We start from the raw sequence: 19,148 nt of genomic DNA on the forward strand, positions 1-19,148 counted from the left end.
AGACCTGGTCAGTGCACTACCAGAAGGATGTGCTGGCTTTGCAGAGGGTGCAGAAAATATTTACTAGGATGTTGCCTGGTATGGAGGGCATTAGCTATGAGGAGAGGTTGGAGAAACTTGTTGTTCTCACTTGAATGACGGAGGTTGAGTGGGTTCCTGATAGGTGCCTAAAAGTTTATGAAGGATATGGACGTACTGGACAGTCAAGTTTTTTCCCAGGGTGGAAGAGTCAGTTACTGAGGGGCAAGGTTTAAAGGTGGTGTAGGAGGCAAGTTTTCAGAGGGTGGTGGGTACCTGGAACTTGGTGCCAGGGGAGGTAGTGGAAGCAGATACTGTGGTGACTCTTAAAGGGCATCTTGACAAATATGAATAGGATGGGAATAGAGGGATACTGTCCACTGAAGGGTAGGGGGTTTTAGTTGTGACGGGCAACATGTTGGTGTAGGCTTGGAAGGCCACAGGGCCAGTTCCTGTACTGTAATTTTCTTTGTTCTCTTGTAATTCAACCCCATTACTTTGCCACTTGCATAGTTAGTGTAAATATGTTGATTAACTTACCAAAATGATCATATGCTTCACTTCTGCACTACAGTCCAGAACAAAACATTCACCAGGTTTCTTTTCACGTATTCAAACTAATCCTTGACTCATAACTGAAGGGACAGGAAATTCAGTAGACACAAAGTTTAAATTATGAATAACTGTAGCTGTTAGTAAACATCAGTTCTGATTGGCGTTTAACCAAGATTTTATCCTTTTTAGAAAATAAATACAATTCTGCTTTTCAGATTTTATGAAAGTCATAAATACTGATGTTCTGAAACTTTGGATTCCCAGGAGATTCTCGGGCACTCCTGAGAAGAGTTTCAAGGAAGAGGCTTGCAGCTTTGGCTGTCTTTCTTACTGATTCCTGGGTTGGTAAACAGAATTTGAAGTCTGGAAGTAGTTACTAAGCAACCATAGTGCGAGGCCCTCTAATCCTTTCAAAGCCAGGTTTACCATTTGATTAAAGTAGTATTTTTGTTTCCTTGAACGCTTTACTTGCCTGTTTTCTCAAATCATTTTACTTTTCTGTAAATGATAACTGGTTTACAGCTAGTCAAATGGTTGTCCTAACTCCTGAAATACCCCTGAAAAATCTATCTTGCAATTTTTTCCAGTATTTTAAAACACATATGTAGATATCTCAGAGAAACTAAGCCAAATAGCTCTTCATAATGTGTATGATTGTGGTGGTATTGCATTTCATTATTCATTCTTTTAAAGTGTTTGATAACATCTGTCAGTGATGGGGCTAGTTTAATGCCAGATTGTGTTGCTGACTATGCTTTTAAGGAGTACAGCTTGTGTTGTAAAAACGTTGTTACATTGAATGGGTGGGGGGGGGGGAGGGGGGGGAGAGAGAAAGGAGAAATGAAATGTGCAACAAATTGTCATTTCTCAATGTAGATCAAAATGGGTAATATTGTGATGTCCAGAAGGATACTGAGAAACTATTCAAATATTAAAAGAAAAACTTTAGTTTACTCATGGAACTTCAGAAATGAATAAAGCCAAAAGGGAAAACTCAGGTTATAAACAGACAAAATTGGAAAAAATATATTGATAGCAGAGGAGTGTGTAGTCTGTAGAAAGAGATTGAGAGAAGTCACAACAATTTGGGCAAAGAGGAACTAGCAAATTAAATAACATAAAGCAAAATAAGTACTTTACAGACAATTGAGAGGTTGAGAATGGATCCATTAAGAGGCAAGCTAAAGGTAACAGTAATGAAATGTGTTTAAATCAGAAATGGTTTGGAATAATCTAATGGGGATGGGCTGAAGAATTCTGGCTTGGAAGGATTACATCTTTGTTTTTTAAGACCTTTTTAGGCAAGTGTGATACTTTTTAGAACTTTACTAACAAATGTCAGGATTGGCAAATAGCAACTCCTTTATTCATGAAGGGATAACAATCAGATTAATATTGAAAGGAAAAATCATAAGTTCTACTAAGTAGAACAACATCTGGATAGTTAGCAAGTTTCAGAAGTGGGGGTGGGGGCAACAAGAAAAGCTAACAAATCATTTAATATATTGACATAATGAATGTTATGTAACTGGATTTTTAAAGGGCCTTCAAATAAGATGCCCCATTGTAGATTAGATCAGGGGATAAGTGATGAAATTAGCTGGTGGCTTGAAGACAAAGCTGGGGGTGGGGGTGCGCGGTAGAAGTAAGGATGGTTATTTAGAGTGACAGAAGTGTTCCACTAAGAGTTATTTTGGGACTACAGCTTACAATTTTAAAGATGAGACCTTTGAAATCAAGCACGATTTCTCAATATACAGTGGATTAATACATTTACAGGAGGAACATGTTCAAATGACTGGAAAATTCAGAATTATGGCAGATAAATGAACATGTGTATTTTGATAGCGAGAATAGGGTATTTTCTCTTGGCATCACTTATTACTACTTGGTGGCATGTATTACTATGAAGATACAAATCATAAATTTTGCCACAGGTTAGTAAGGCTGTAAAGCTTTGTTTCTGTGGGGACTGAGTTGAAAATCAGGAAGATTGTGCTAACATATTCACTTTGCTTAGTACAGGTTTCAATTACTGTGCAACTCTAATTGCCATATCATAAAATCAAGATATTGAAGAAGATTCCAAGAAAATGTACAGAGGTGACATCAGAAATGTGTGGATTTGCAAATCGCAAAAGGATTTGTGGCTGCATCGGGTTTTTTCTGTTGGGTTAAAAAGTCCAGTGACTAATGGAGATATTTACAAGTATGAAAACTTTTGATAGTGGATAAAGAGAATAGTTTTCTCTGGAAAAACAAGGCTATATTTCATCAATGTAAAACTCACTAAGATGCCGTGCAAGGGATTCAGAAAAATCTTTTTTGAGGGTCGCTCAGTGGTTGGTTTGCAACGTGAAGTGATGCCAAGAGTTTCAGTTCCAGCACTGGCTGAGGTTACCATGAGGGCTGTCCTCCTTGAACTCTCCCCTCACCTCCACAGATACGGTAAGTTTTTCCGTAGCCTTACAAGACATAGGGCTGTGCCTCTCATTAGAGAGAGATGACTGGTGGTTTAACATGAAAGTCACTACACCTCACTAAGCTAACGGATCACCATTCTGGATCTGACAGTCAAGATTGAGAATATGGAAACTGTTACCACAGTGGTCAAATCGTAGAGCTAAATTTAAATGAAGCTAGACAAATATTTGAAGGTAAAGGGAAGGAAATGTTATGATGGGTTTAGTGGCACATTAGCACCCTGAAGGGACTGTTGGAGCCAAATGGTCTGTATGTATATACCTCTAATGTCCATGTAATTCTATATATGTAACCATTTGGTAAAAGCAGCAAACGTAATTTCTGGTGTTTTATTGTTACAGCCCAGTCATGAGGGTTATTTCTCCTGCCTTGACATATGGACAATTTTTCTGGACTACCTAACAAGTAAAATCAAGAGTCGGCTGGCTGACCGGGATGAGGTACTAAACAGGTCAGCTGCTATATCTTAGTATTTGTCTTGTTTTCTGAGTGTGTTTTAGCATAGGGCACTTCATAATATTCTGAAACAATGATTTACAGTCTGCATTGTCAAAATTTGAGGAGATTGCTACATTTTGTTTTTGTCTCTACTTCATTTCCACATTGGGCATTTTTATAAATTCTTGACCTTGAACACTATTTTGGTTTTCTTAGTTGAGTATAAGACATAAGTCAACTTTCTTTCTGGGCAGTATTTCCTCATTGCTTGGATCATAAGTGCTTTTAGCAGGAATTGGGCTTTCAATAACTACCCAATGATTTTAATATTAAAACTGGAGTCTGTACATAGTTCGGCTGATTTGAATAACTCAAAACATCAGATGAGCGAAAGCCAGCTGAACTTCTCAACCTCACTCTAATTTTATTGCCGCAATGATTGTTGATTGTCAGGGGAAGTGACAATAAATTGATCAATTATTTTAATTTTCCAAATAATTTAGAAAATGGTCCAAAATGACATCTGTTTGATACATTTGATTTTAAAAATGTCTAAATCTTAGACTTTGGTAACTTTATATTTCTGTGCAGAACTATGATATAGAATTTCCTCCATTCATATTCAGTGAGTATTCTGCTTTCTGTGGACCTCTTAACCACTGCTGTGGTGATACACGTAGATTAGTGATGGGATATCGTGACTTGCACTGTCCCGAACCTAAGACTGTAATATAAAATTATTGAAAAGCCCACTCATCCAATTAAAAGCCCCTCATCTCAGTCTGATGTCTTGAACTCCAATTGCCTCTGCCATGCCTATCAAATCATGACAGTTATAATTTCCTTGTTTTTCTTAAATCATACAATGAACAGCTTTCTTTCTACCAATTTATTTATTTCAGGTGTTGACAGTTATTTGACTAAAGCCTGTGACTTTGAAAATCTGAAGCTTATATTTAATGAGTTAACAGATTCAAGATTATTCATGTCTGTGAAATCCAATTTTTCTAATTGGTTAGATGTCAGCTTTATTTTCTTGGATGTATCATTACCTGAAAGGGATACTTAGGTTGTTAAATTTTACATAATAACAAATTGAAATACTCTACCTTTTTTCTATTAAAGACTGCTCATCACCAGAGAATTTACTTCTAAGATGTAGTAGATGAAGTCGATTATTTATCCAGTCAATTCTAGCTTGAGTGATTTGAAGGCTGAAATAACAAAATTTGGTAGATACACAATCTGAGCTGCGCAAACCCTGCGAGGAATTTCACCAATACAACCTTTTCTGTTAGGGGACTGAACTGGCCAGACAGTACATACTGCATGGTCTGACAATATCTGATCCACAGTCAGCCTTGGAGATATGCAGTTTTTGTTGCCCAAACTATCCAGATTTGTCTGACAGTTGTGGTGCCACTTCAACATGATGTTGTTCCTTTGTATAAGTAATGATTTTAGAGATCACTCAAACATAGTTTACTGCCTTTTTCATAACAGGAAGTAGATTTCTGTATAAGATTATTTCATGACTCTGCGAAGTGGGAACTGTTCTGACTTCACATTGAAACTGAAACTTGCATTGTTGCCTGTCTGAGTTTCTCATAAAAGTAAATCCCACGGTGTGAGTAGAACATGGTGCCTTGTGAATGTAGTGAGCAAGTTTAATTGTTCTGTGTTCACAGAATCTTTTGACTATAGGATGATTTGAGCAGCCACAACTTTCTCTTGCAGCTGAGTTTCATAGCCTGAAGATTATCTTGTGCATTGCTTTTAGTAAGAATGCTGCATTTGCTTGTTGAACCAATGATGGAAAATGTGCAGAGAGCTGCACAGTGTATTAACCTGCGTGCTGTTTGATTTTCTTTATTTGAACATAGCAAGAGTAGATCATTAAGCCTTATGAGTCTGCTCCATCTTTTGAGATCATGACTGATCAGCTACTTTTTAGTGCTATATTTTGATTTGATTCCCATTGCCTGAATGTCACTTGTAACTAAAATCTCTATTGTATTAATGGCTTGGTCCACTGCCCATCTGGTTGAGATTTTGAGATTCAGAGGCCTCAGTAAAGGCATTCTTCCTATTTCAGACTCTGAATGAAAAGCAAACCAAACCAAAATAAATCCTGTATCCTGATTCTAGACCCTACAAATGGGACTCTTTTTGGTTGGGGCTGGGAAGGAATCCTCATCTGACCTAAAAGGAGACCCCTAATTTTAAGAGTGCCCGCTGGTTCTGGATTAACCTACAAGAGGAAACATTCTTTACATAACCACCTTGTCAAGACCATTCAGAATCTTGTACCTTCAATCTAGCCACCCTTGTGCCTACAAATTAATGAAAATAAGCCAGGCTGTCCAATCTATCCTCAAGACCACCCAGTTATTCAGGCTATCAACTAAGCAAACCACCTTTTGAACTGCCTTCAATACACGTGCATCCTTTTAAACAAGGAAACCAAAATTGTTTTTGATATTTGGCCTTAATGCTATGTATAACTGAAAATAACATCCTTTATGTTCATTTCTTCCCATGCTAGAAAAAAGCATTCCATTTGCTATCTTGATTACGTGCTGAAAATGTGTAAGGTTTTGTTAAAACACCTAAATTCTTGGAATTTTGCATTTAAATAATACTTTGCTTTTTCATTTTTCCAAGTGAACAACTTCGTATATTCCTACATTTGTATTCCACCTACTAGATTTTTGCCATTCATTCAACCTATTACCTGCAATCTCCATTGTCTTAATGTTTTCCTCTCTTGACTTTATCTGCAAATTTAGCTGCCATTACTCTTGCTCCTGATATCCAAATCATTGTAACTTGTAAAACAGAGGCTCTGGCACAGACCCTTGCAGGATTCCATCAATCATATTGCAAAGTAGACAGAGACCCAGTCTACAGACGTCCACTTATTCACAGTGCATGTACTGCTTTGAAGAATTCTAACAAATTAGTCAAACATAGCATGGTTTCACCAGAGGGAAACTGACTTTGTTTTTTGTACCTAGTTACTTTCAGTTTTTCTGGGTACCCAGTTATCTCTACAATTCTGACACATTCTCCACAACAGATGTCAAGATAACTTGACTATAGTTTCCTGTTCTCCCCCACTCCCCCTCCTCACATAAGGGATCATATTCCAGTCTGATGGAATCTTTGGATTGAGGGACCTTTGGTGCTTATTTTCCAATGTTACTGTCTCGTATAGCAACCTTGTTTGAGACTAAAGGATGAAATCTATGTAGACTGGGAGACTTGTCATTTGAGTACTGTTTCCCTTTATGATTATAATTTCACCAAGTTCCTCTCTTCCACCACCTGATTTAAGCTCTCTCTGAAAAGTTTTTGTATCTTCTACAGTAGACACAAGCAAAATATCATTGACTATCATTTCGCTATTTCCTCAATATCTGTTAATTCACCAGTCCAACTCCCGAGAGGAACAATGCTCACTTTTTTCCCTTCCTATATGTATTTAGGAAGGGAAAACTTTATTAGATTTGTCTACTAACTTGCTGTGGGAGACTTAATCAAAAGTCTTCTGAAAATCCAAATACATGATGTCACTGGGTCCGTTTTTCAGTTCTGCTAGCGAGTGTGATTTCCCTCTTTTATAAATGTCAACTCTGTCCAATCATGCAACTTATTTTCTAAATATCTAGTAATCGCATCCTTTATAATTGATTCTAGAATTTTTTCCTGCTAATGTCAAGTTCAGGTTTGTGTGGTTCCCTGGTTCCTCACTCTGGCTCGAGCCTTTCTTAAACAGTGGAGTTACATTTGTATTAATTTCCTGCTGCAAGTAATCCTGTCTCTGCTTGTAATAGACTCAGATTTTCTTTCATCCTTTTCTTTGACATCTATAGAAACTTCTGTGATCTGTTTTTGTTACCTTATTTTACATACCTGTTCTATTGTTTTTATCAATTTCTTGGTCCCCTTTTGCCCATTATAAAACTATCTCAGTAGTCAGGTGCTCCTGAGATGCTGCTGGGCCTGCTGTGTTCATCCAGCCTCACGTTTTATTATCTTGGATTCTCCAGCATCTGCAGTTCTCATTATCACATCAGTAGTCAGGTGTACCTTTGGCAACTCTAAGACTTTGATCAGTGCTATCTTTAACTTCCTTTGTTAGCTGTGGCATTCTTATTCTCTTGGGTATCTTTGCCTAAAAAAATGTATATTTTTAACCAAGTATTAATTATTTAAATACTAGCAATTTCTGTACCTACTATCAAGACTTTGTGTATTTTTACAATCTACCACAGCTAACTTACCCATCACACCCTGACAGTTGTCCTTATTTTGATTTTAGGACCCTAGTTTTGGATTGAACAACATTTCTTTAAATTTAATGAAATGTTTTGTATCATGTTATGGTCTTTATGCCTGAAAGATTCTTCACCAGAAAAATTATTTATTAGGCCCCTCTCATTGCATTATGCAAAATCTAAAATAGCCTCCCCTAGTTAATTTCTCAATGTGTTGCTCAACAACTACCTGAACACATTCCAGGAATTCTTCCTTTGCAGCATTGGTACTTGTTAGATATTTCCCAGCCTATAGTTACATTGAAGTTACCCATGATTACTGCGTTACCTTTATTAAACGTACCTCAGATTTTCCTGACTCTCTTTTTACTGTAATCTACATTGCCATTACTGTTTGACCTATGAAATTACACTTGCGAATGTTTGCTGCTCCTCACTATTTTGTAACCTTACTTGCTCAAATTTTACATGTTTTTCCAATTAGGAATTCCTCTCCATCCTTCCTGTCACTCACTTCGAGCACTACTGACCTGCTTTTCATTTCACCTCACCACTTCAAATGTCATTCAGTTCCAATTTTGGTCACTTTGCAGTCAGAGCGCCATCAATTCAAGTGGCTCCTCCGTTGTTGTGATTTAACTAGATAATTGGTAAATATCAGTTTTGGTTCAGTGACACTTTTTTTTTCGCTGACATACATCTCCCTTTTGTGAAAACAAGGTGCTATAAGTTTCAGGTGGGAATGAAATAGCTGAACCCAGAAATCTTAAAACACTGTCAAATGTACTGAGCCATTTGTTTATTTAAAATCTGTCTAGTCACTGATGCTTTAGGAGAGAGAAAATTGCTGAAGGGGCTGTTGCTATTGGAATTTGTCAAGCCTGCTCCACTAATCAAGAAGGTCACAGCTGATTTGCCTCAGGCATTGACTCCTGATCATCTCGTAGCCCTTAACTCCCTGATAATACAAAACTCTTTCTGATTCCTCTCTATACTTTCAATGAATCTGGAGAAGATCCTTCCAGATATTCACTAACCTCTGGTGTAATTCATTTGCATCTAAATTTTAATTGTCCTGTTGTTTATTATGCATCTGTGCCCCTTAGTTTCAGATTTCCCCATCATGGAGACATGTTTTCAATATCTACCCTGTCATCTCTCAGAATCTTGTCTCTTTCAATAAGATCACCCTTCAATCTTCCGAATGAATAAAGGCCTTATCTGTGTTGTTGTTCTGAATAAGTTAATCTCTTCATTTTTGGAATCAGCCAGGTGAATTTTTAACTGCCTCCAATGCCAGTAATCCTTCCTTAAATAGGGGTACCAAGACTCTAATATAGTACTCCAGGTTCAGTCTTACTATTACTCTGTACAATTGTGGTAAGACTTAACTGTTCTTTAAACTGTAACCCCCTAGCAGTCAAGGCCAGAATTCTATTTGCTGCCTTAAGTGGCTGCACCTGTATGCTAACTTTTTGTTTTATCAGTGGCCAAGAACACCCACATACCCCTGTCCTGCATCCTTTTTGGACTTTCCCTCTATTTGAATCATTGTATACCTTTTGTATAAAGTGAGACCTTATGGTTCCTGACATTAAAGTCCATTTGTCAAGTTCTTCTCTCTTTCTCCCCCCCCCCCCCCCCCCCCCCCCCCCCCCCCCGCCAATTTCTCAATCTTTCCAAATCCCCTTGCAGATTTGTCCTCATCACAATATTCCCTCCCAGTTATTTCCTTAAGATTTTTTTACAATGCTGTCTCCCCCCCTACTCCAAGTCATTAATATAGATGGATCAGTAGTGGTGTAGGGCCAAGTCTTGTGGCATTACACTAGTTAAAACATTAACTGCCGTGCCATGAGTTCCTAACCAGCTGTGCTATCTTTATTGAATGAGTTCTAGAAATCCTAATACACTATTTCTGTTTTTCCCAGTATCAACTCTGTTCATTATATCCTCAGAACTCCAGTAAACTTGCTGAATGTGATTTCCCTTTTACAAAACTTTGGAGGCTGTTTGATTGCATTAGTTTACTCTAAAAGCCCTGTGAGTTTTTCCTGAATAATGGAATCTAGTATTTTCCCAATGACAGGTAAAAGGCTAACGGAGTTATAATTTCTTGCTTTCTGCCTCACTCCCTTGAAGTGGGGCAAAACGTTTAGTGGATTCTGGAATGTTTTGACCAATGGTTCCACTGTCTCTGCACCCACCTCTTTAAACATTGCTGGATAGCAGCTATTGGTCCTGCTAACTTGTTGACTTTTAGTTGTCAAACTTTGCCACTTGTGATAGATTGCTATGGAACCTTTCATCCCTTTAGCACCTTGGGTGTGTGTGGTGTCCTCTGCCTAGAAAAGCAATGCAAAATATTGGTTTTAAATTTCTGTGCCATTTCATTGTTCCCCTTCACAAATTTCCTCAGTTTCAGCCTTCTGGAGTTCCCAACTCACTTTAGCTGCTCTTTTTGTATGCATGTACAAACTCTTGTTTTTTGATATTTTTGCCACTTTACATTCATGAGCAGTTTTCCCCTGGCTTATTAGCTTTTTGGTCATTGTTTTAACTGCCCTACTGCTCGTCACTGCTTTGAGCACCATTGCTTTTGATTGGATGCTTTCCCTTGACTGTCTCTGATAATTGAGTAGTTCATCCTTCTTGGAGTTTATTTTTGACAATTTTTGTTGTCTTATGAAATATCTGCTTAAATATCTGCCTACACTCTCCAACTAATTTTTTTCTTTTTTTCCCCAGTCCTTGTGCTTTAGACCACACTGTGTATCTGTATATCTGTAATCACACTTAAGTTGAAAACACTGGTTAGGACCTGAATTTCTTCCTCCCCTCTTACTTTCCAGACTGAGATGCTTAAAACATAATTGTATTATAAGCTGATGTGATGCAACCAAAACATAACATCCAGAAACTATTGTATGACTTGGGTCATAAATGATCTAATTCCGCTTCTGACCTTATGATTTGATACTTTCTCCTGTCCTTTTGTATGACTGTTGTCTGGTGTCCTCATTTTAGGCAAATCTAAGATTCTTAGGGACGATTGAAGTCCAAGAAAAAGCTACAAGAGGTTCAGAGCTTCTGTTGAGAGGCTTTCTTTAAAGTGAGACTGTTCCCATACTTCTATATACCTAGAATAGCTCCTGGAGTAGGAGGCAGAATTAGTGATTGACTTTGTACTGAATGAAAACTTTAGCTTTTCTGCTGTAAATAGTTTTGCACTAAGACTTATTGCCTTAAGGTTGCCCCAACTGCTTTGCTTTCCCCAGGTACAAGGGTGCACTAGTTCTGCTGCTGACTGAAGTTTTACGTCGGATACAGTTCTGTTTTAATCAGGCCCAGCTGGAAGAACTTGATGATGAGACACTGGATGATGATGTAAGTGAGCTGGGGATGTTGCTAGGATGTTGGTGAGGATTAGCCCCCCGAATTACTAAGGGTCTGCGACATACTATATTTGACAAGCTATTCTATTGTTGAGCAGCCTAGGAAGAAGTAAAACTTGACCAAGTAAGTCTCCAATTCAGATAAACATTATTTGATGTCAAAACATATTTTCATCTCTGCAGAATAAGTTGGGAGAGGCGGGGGTCTAGTCACTTTACCTCTTAAATTGTAATGATCATTATGATTGATAAAATTGCTCTAAACTTCCTATTTGTTAACAATCTTCAAATTTGAATTAACTGCTCTTCTTGATATCCAGTCTAAGATAATTCAGTTGTTTAGGAGCAATTGTTGGTCAAGATTTTCCTGCTTGGTTCATTGGATTCTTCCTATTGCCCTATAGTTGCAGAAACTCTTTTTTTGGAGAGTGGATTCTTTGTTTACAGCACTCCCTGGAAGGAGCTGAACTGCTCAAACTAGTGGGTACTACACCTAATTGGTTTCCATATAAAAATACTGCTCTGAACTTGTACAGTGGAGATTCTAACAAGGGATGAACTGGGAATAAAGACTCTTAATTTTTGTTTTGTGTTTGCCCCCATATCTGCAATTAATTAAGCATTTTTTTGGTAAACACTGGACCCAGCTATCCTGTTCCTATGTTCTCGTCCTGCGGTTTGTACCGTTTGCTTAAAGATGGTTTTTAACAGGGCATTCGTAGTACTATGGTAGTGTCCCACCCCGGACCAGAATGCCCATTTCGCTTGCTCTGGAGATGCATGATGGGGCTGATTTTAAAAAGTAATTACATGACTGTTCAGTTCCCCTTGTTTAATATATATTTTTTTCTTCCACAGAAGATCACAGTTGTGGATCTGCTAATTTTTGCCTCCATTCTTGTCTCTTCTAAAATGCACACATGCTGTAAACTTACATACAATGTCAGCCATTCGATATTTTTGGGCTCAACATCCTGATTGCTTCCATTGACTTCAAAATAGCTGACATTGGGATTTATCTCCTTTTTTGTTTTGTTTCAAATTTTTTAAAAAGTGCCCTTTTAGTTCTAAAGATGCTTTACTGGTTTCTGATGTCACTTGATCACCCATTTTAAGGTACTGATTTTGACTGTGTTGAGAACTATAGGGTTGGATTGTTATTTTCAGATTGAGTTGCTGTAGAAAGTGTTAATGTAAAATATTTGTGATGCCTTTAAAGGCAAGATGTCCAAATCCTGAAGGCTAGCATTGTAGGACAGGAATTGCTTATTGCATCATTCAACCCATTACAGCCCATAGCATTATATGGCACTGGTGTTGGGTGATTATTTTATTTTTGTAGCAGTTTTACATAAATGACTGAGGTAGTGATCTGGTTTGTTTCAAAAGAGCTGCCTAATATCTGCTACCTGCAACACTACCATGCATCATTTACTTTTGAATGTAAGGACCCTCAGTTGAATAAAGAAATAAGTTTGCATTTATCAAGTGTATCTTGTGTCCTTGGGTCCCAAAACGCCTTACGGTATAAACGAGTATATGTGACATAAAATCAAAAACAGTAATGAAGGATCCCTGAATCTGAAACCTTTAACTCCGGCTTTTCTGTCCACAGATGCTGCCAGACCGGCTGAGTTTCTTCAGAAATTTGTTTTTCTTTCAGAATTCCAGCATCTGCAGTTTTGTTTTATTTGAATTTGTGAAGTGTAGTCAAGTAAATTAGCAACTGAGGCAGCGTACTTGCGCACGCAGCTTCCTCATTTTACAGCAGGCTCATTGTGGTTTATGCTCGAAGTTTGCAACATTTTTTTGCTTCTCTTTGACTGCAGCAACAGACTGAGTGGCAGCGTCATCTACGTCAGAGCTTGGAGGTTGTGGCCAAAGTGATGGAGCTCCTTCCTTCTCATGCGTTTTCTACAATCGTAAGTGATAGTTACTAGATCGCATGAATATGGCATTTGTACATGCATTGTTAAGCTGGTCTGTGTTTGGTGTAGCGTGTGACTTAAGTGCAGAATATATCAGAGTAATATAGCACTTTGTTTCTGCACCAGTCAGTAACAAAAGCTCCCAGGTCTCTCTCTCAGCATGGTTTTAGATCTCCGTCAACAAACCAATGATTCTCCAGTTTCTATTTTGAGAGAGCACCCAGTGCAGAATCCTAACTTGTAATATGCCATACCAGAGGTTTTTGAACTGAGAATTTGACTGCTAAAAGATTAATTGAAACTGTCCTGGAGTTCACTCAGCCTAGGCTATGAAATAAGTGTCCGCTGCCTGGTGTATTCAGACCTTTCTGGGAGCCTTCTGTTTCATTGTGATTTAGAATGAAGTTTCAGAGCTTATGGGCCATTGTTTTCATGTATTGCAACCAATCTCTGCAAAGAATTTCCTGTACTTGGAGCAAATGCTTTAGGGGTTGATTAATTGGTTTAAGAGCTACTTTGATTTTCTCTCTTTTTTTTTTCCCTGTTTCCCAGTTCCCTATCTTGCAAGACAACCTTGATGTGTACTTGGGATTACAACAATTTGTCATAACCTCAGGACAAGGTACGGAATTGGGTTCCTGTTAACAGCTGACAATATGAAACCTTGTTCTGTAATATTACTGTGAACTTGGGTGTGGTGCATATATTGAGGTATTTGGGTTTTATAAAATAAAATTGAGAATAACAGCTGACATGCTTTAAATATAAATCTGCTAAATTGGTACATAGTGCAAACTCCAAGATTAAACATAAACTTGTTTGGAAAAACATTCTAATATTCCTGCAGGTTATAGTAATGAGGTGATAACTAAACTGCCCTAGTTATTGGTCAGGACAGTGTGTCACAATGTAACACTGATTATTGGTGAGGAAGTCTACTCCGTTAACTTTTTTAGCCTTGTTGCTGAGGTACCTTCCTGTGATGCAAAAATTCCATCCACCACTTGTAACACGTTTGTCTCTTTTTTAAAATGTATAATTGTTTTTATTTTTGATTCCTATTCTGTTTTTGATGTTGAGCGACATTTCTCCATTGTTGATTTTTAACCTTAAGGACATAGATTCTGTCAGAGTTAAAACATCTTTTTGAGCCTTGAGTTGCACATCTGATGTCATTGACAGTGTTGTTTAATAATTGCTAAAGGACTTTTACATTTGTGTGTTTCAACATTCCTAAGCAAGCTGCCCTTCACCATATCTGGTGCTGTGAAGTAGGGAGGGCAGGTGTGTATGTCATTGGGGTTTGGTCATATGATTGTTTCCATCCAATTGAACTTATTGAAGCATGAGTGCCTTTTAATTGTCCCTATTCTCTCCATGTAGATCCCTCATAATTTTATACACCATGTTCTTTGGTGTTAAGATTTGTATGTACAAATCCAGTAATAACTTGTTCATTTGAGACTTCAACCAGTAAAGCAGCAGGAGATATTTTAGTGCAGTGACTCCAGAAACAACTGTTCTAAATAATATCTGTTAAAGCAGAAAGGTGACTTCACGGTCCTCCAACTCTGCCTCAAAAAATATTTAATGATACTTCATCTACTGCCATTTAGGGAAGGGAATTTGAAAGGAAAAAATTTCTTCATCTGTCGTAAATGGGTGACCCCTTTTTAAACTAAACTCTTTACCCCTAGTTCTAGATTCTTCCACCAACTGAAGCATCCTTTCCACATTCCCCCTGTCAAGTAAACCTTCTCTGAACAGCATCTAGTGCATTAACATACTTTCATAAGTATGATCAGTACTGTGGATGCTATCTCACCAATGCCGTATCCATCTGAAGCATAATTTTGCATTCAGGTCTCGGCAATAAAACATGACATTCAAAACTTTAAGGAGCCAACTTTACATGAAATATCAACTGTTTTCATTCCACAAATGCTGCCAGACCTGAGATTCTCCAGCGGTTTGGTTTGTCAGATCGCCAGCATTTGCAGTTTTGTTTTATTATGATGCCCTATTAACTTCCGTTAAGTTGTCAGCTTGTGTTCGTGAAGTTTTGTTATTGTCCCTTTGAATTTTTAACTAAGATAATATAGTTTTGAGATGTTCTTTGCCTTTTCTTCTACAAAGAAGTAGTCAGGAGCTAAAATTGATTATCCTTGAAGTCATGTCTTGGGTTTTTTAAATTTGATTGAAATTTCCATTTAAATCATCTACTTATCACTGACCATTTGTTTTTCCTTAGAGCTGTCTACTGGCTGATGTTTGTTTTTGTTTCTGCTATTCAAAACAATTTGTTACCCTTTTTTACATTTGTAGCATGAGGTTGCTTACAACTTCAACTATCTTAAACTGGTACAGAAAATCCAAGTACTAATACAGGGTTCTCTAGCAAACTTAAAGGGTGTTAAAAGAATGAAATACAACAAGTTGTGAAAGCCTAAAGAATCATAGTTACTAACTTTATAAAGTTAGCTCTAATGGTCACATTTTTTTCAAAAGGTTAGGTTTAGTCACTTATTTGAATTCTGAGAATTTTAAAGATATTGCATAGCTGATTTTTTTAAAACCCCATTTGTAGTGTCACCCTTTTTTGCAGAGCCTTGCAGTCACTCAACTTGTCAACTACTACCCATTGCTTCCTGCAGTTGTAACAGTTTTTGATCCATTTGCCACTTTCCCTTGAATTCCAAGTACTTCTCTCTTTTTTTTTAACCAGCTTGCCACATGGAATTGGGACAAAAGGCTTTCCAGAATCTGTAAATCCATCCATTGCACTGCTGTCAGCAACTCCAACTGTCCGCAAGTTCCTTTAGGGCACTGTTTAGCTAAAGTTATAGCTCATGAACTGAAGGCAAATTATTTATCTGGTTAGGAAATTGGCTGAGCAGCAAGAAATGTTTAGCAAGTATCTAATTGGCAGAATGTGACTAGTGGTCTTCTGCAAACATCTGTGGTAGGCCCCCAACTATTTACAGTACTATTTTAATGACCTTTTAATGAAAAATACATAACCAAGTTGGGTGATTTTATAAACAGTGCAGACAGCTTTAATATAACAATTAAATAAATGGACGTCTGGACCATTTTACCTTCTTACCTCCATTTTACCTTTTCACCTCCTCCCTCCCCAGTATCCTTCCAGGTGAGGCAGCACTTTACCTATACTTCCCACAACCTGGTTCCCTCCACTCTGGGGGTATGAAGCATAGTTTGGGTGACCACTTTGCAGTACATCTACATTCTGCTCTCAAAAAATATCCTGATTTTCCACTTCCCTGTCACTTTTTAATGCACCACCCTGTTCCTTGGCCAACATCTGTCTCAGGCTTGCTGCACTGTTCCAACGAAGCTCAGCACAAGCTGGAAGAATGACACCTTGTTTTCTGCTTGGGGACCCTGCAGCCTTCTGGACTCCATGTCCTAGCCCCTGACCCCTTGCATCTGGCCTTATTACATATCCTGTCATTACACATGACCTATTGTTAGCCACAGTTTTTCCATCAACAAAAGTTCACCCTCCTAACCAGATCATTATCACTTCCTTTATCCAGCTGTTCTTCTCTCTTTGGGCTCTGTCACCACCTATTGCTTACTCCTTGGCCCTCCCCCAACCCCAGTCTTCTGCACATAAACCAATATTTTCCTAGCTACCATTTGTTCTGAGGAAGGGTCACCAGACCTGAAGCATTAACTGACTTTTCTTCACAGATGCTGCTAGATCTGTTGAGCTTTTACAGCAACTTCCAGTTTTGTTTGTGAAATGGGCAGGTCTCTAATTTCAGTGACAAACTTTTGTTTAAAAAAAATGAATGAATTTGTTCAGATAAATTGACTTTCTGGCCCAGAGGCAGGGGTGCCATCAGAGGGTCACAAGAACCCTAATGGATTTTAATGTAGAAAAATAATTGTCATCCAATTTTAAAATATAAAGAGGAGAGCAAAATAATTGTGGTTAAAAGCTAGAAACAAAGTTGGGAATGCAGATACAAACATAAATGTGTCAAGATCAAAAAGTTAAAGCAGAATGCTGGCTTTTTTTAAATCCTGAGGAATAGAATATAAGTAGCTTAAAATCCTCCTTTGGTGATCCACCCTCTGGTTACATCACACCCACAGTACTGAGAGCACCTGATAGTACTATCCTTCAGGAAAGTTCTGTTGAAGACCTAGAAAGTAATGTGGCATAGTAGAATGATTTCTGCATTCCAAGAGTTAAATTGCAATAAAAGATTTCATAAACAGTAATTGTTTCCTAGAATTTAGAAAGTAAAGTGATTTAGTGGAAGCTATGAAGATATTATTTGGAACAGGATGGAGGGGGAAAAATGTACTGTTTTCAGCACTGGGAAAAACTTTCCTGCAAAGATAACTGAATCAGTTGTAAACTTTAACAAAAGTCCAATGTTAAATTTAACTAGCAACATTAAGGGATATGTGACAAAGGTAGGCTTGTGACATTGGGTTGCAGTTCAATCTTGATTTCATTGAACGGCAGAACAGGTTTGCAGAGCTAAACGGCTTTCCTGGTTCATAGTACTGTAAATGTTTAGTGTGACATGTATGCTTTGGTTGTTAGTGCATGCTGATGAATTGTGATCTTTAGTTCACAGATTGAACATTACAGCAGAGAATGACTGTCGACGTTTGCATTGTTCCTTACGTGACCTCAGCTCATTGCTTCAGACTAGTGGTCGCCTAGCTGAGTATTTTATTGGGGATGTGTTTGCAGCAAGGTTTAACGATGCACTCAGAGTTGTGGAAAGGTATGGAAAGGTTTTATAAACTCTGATTTGGTGACTGAATGTAGCTGATCCTTGTGTTGGCAGGAGGTTATCCTTCACCTTCAGTAACTGAATAGGCATGCACAGTGAGTGATCTTCTGCTCAGCAGTGAGAATTCAGTTCATTGTCAGATATTTGTTTACTTGTTTTCAAGTGTTCTTTGTGTTGTGCTTTGTTTTGTTTTATTCTATTCTGCAGCAACTAACCATTGAATAGCTCTTGTCTTTTTGTTCAGTTTGCATCTGCCTTCAAAAACTTTTTTGTATTCTGCCGCATCACAATAGCTACATTTAGTTTAATATAGCTTATGTTTGGGCTAGTTCAAACTTTTAATATGTCTCAGCTATTTGAATGTTTAGTCTATATAATTGTTGGTTACAGCCCCAGTGTCAATTTTTAGCTCACTTTGCTGTTGAATTGTATGAAGTTTATTCTTTGCATGTAGCATGCTTTAGGTACAAGTGCAACTTATCTGAAGTGGGTCTCCACTGTCTGACTTGTGAAGAATGTACAGTGGGTTCAGGGGCCGGATTCTTCCACATCGCGCACTCTCCCAAAATTTTTGTCAGGATTGCTTTGCTGTGTCTTTGTATCCTGAAATTTCCATGCTGCCTCAAATAGGGAGAGGACCATTTGGTGCCTTGCATCTGTTGTGCTGTTCAGATATTAATTTGTAATTCTTTGCAACCCTTAGTTCCATAACCACTTTGTCCGGCAAAAAAATCTATCAAAACTCCTAATTTAAAATCACTACTTCAACTAACGTCTGCTTTTTATAGGGGAGAATTTTGTGCTTCTACTCCCCTTTCTGTAAAGAGCTGTTCTAACATCTGATTTGTTTACATGTTTTCAGAATGACTTCTAGAAGAAGAAATCCAGCAGAATATTTTTGTTTAGTCGATCTATTTCTTTCAAAATCCTAAAAGCCATATTCCAATCTCCTTAACTGAATACAAACTTAAATTGTATTTAGGAACTTATCTTGGGGATTGCTCAAAAGTTTGTATGTGTACCTCTTTCAATTTGGAATCTTTCAGGAAAGATTCGTGCACATGTGTTTCTAGCCACAGTCCTGCTGATTTGCTTTTTGATGTATGTCACTCTGTCCTAGACTTGTTGAAGTGACGTTGTATGGATCCCAGATAAAGCTGTATGATATGGAAACGGCTGTGCCATCTGTGCTGAAGCCAGATCTAATTGATGTGTAAGTAATCATGCACAAGATCTGTTTTGTAAATTGTTGAGAACTGGGTGAAATGT

The 19,148-nt window shown here is 37.9% G+C and overlaps 1 protein-coding gene across 2 annotated transcripts in view; it reads left to right on the plus strand.

The window, feature by feature from the left end:
• Positions 1 to 19,148, plus strand: part of xpo6 (exportin 6) — a 105,572-nt gene that overhangs the window by 47,790 nt on the left and 38,634 nt on the right. For both annotated transcript variants that reach the window (XM_048551934.2, XM_048551933.2), the window contains exons 9-14: positions 3,399 to 3,508; positions 11,054 to 11,162; positions 13,000 to 13,092; positions 13,651 to 13,720; positions 17,711 to 17,870; positions 19,000 to 19,092. In XM_048551934.2, the coding sequence (XP_048407891.2) occupies positions 3,399 to 3,508; positions 11,054 to 11,162; positions 13,000 to 13,092; positions 13,651 to 13,720; positions 17,711 to 17,870; positions 19,000 to 19,092 (635 nt within the window). The remainder of the gene's footprint in view (positions 1 to 3,398; positions 3,509 to 11,053; positions 11,163 to 12,999; positions 13,093 to 13,650; positions 13,721 to 17,710; positions 17,871 to 18,999; positions 19,093 to 19,148) is intronic.

The sequence above is a fragment of the Stegostoma tigrinum genome, chromosome 23, assembly GCF_030684315.1.
Source record: "Stegostoma tigrinum isolate sSteTig4 chromosome 23, sSteTig4.hap1, whole genome shotgun sequence".
Lineage (NCBI taxonomy): Eukaryota > Metazoa > Chordata > Chondrichthyes > Orectolobiformes > Stegostomatidae > Stegostoma > Stegostoma tigrinum.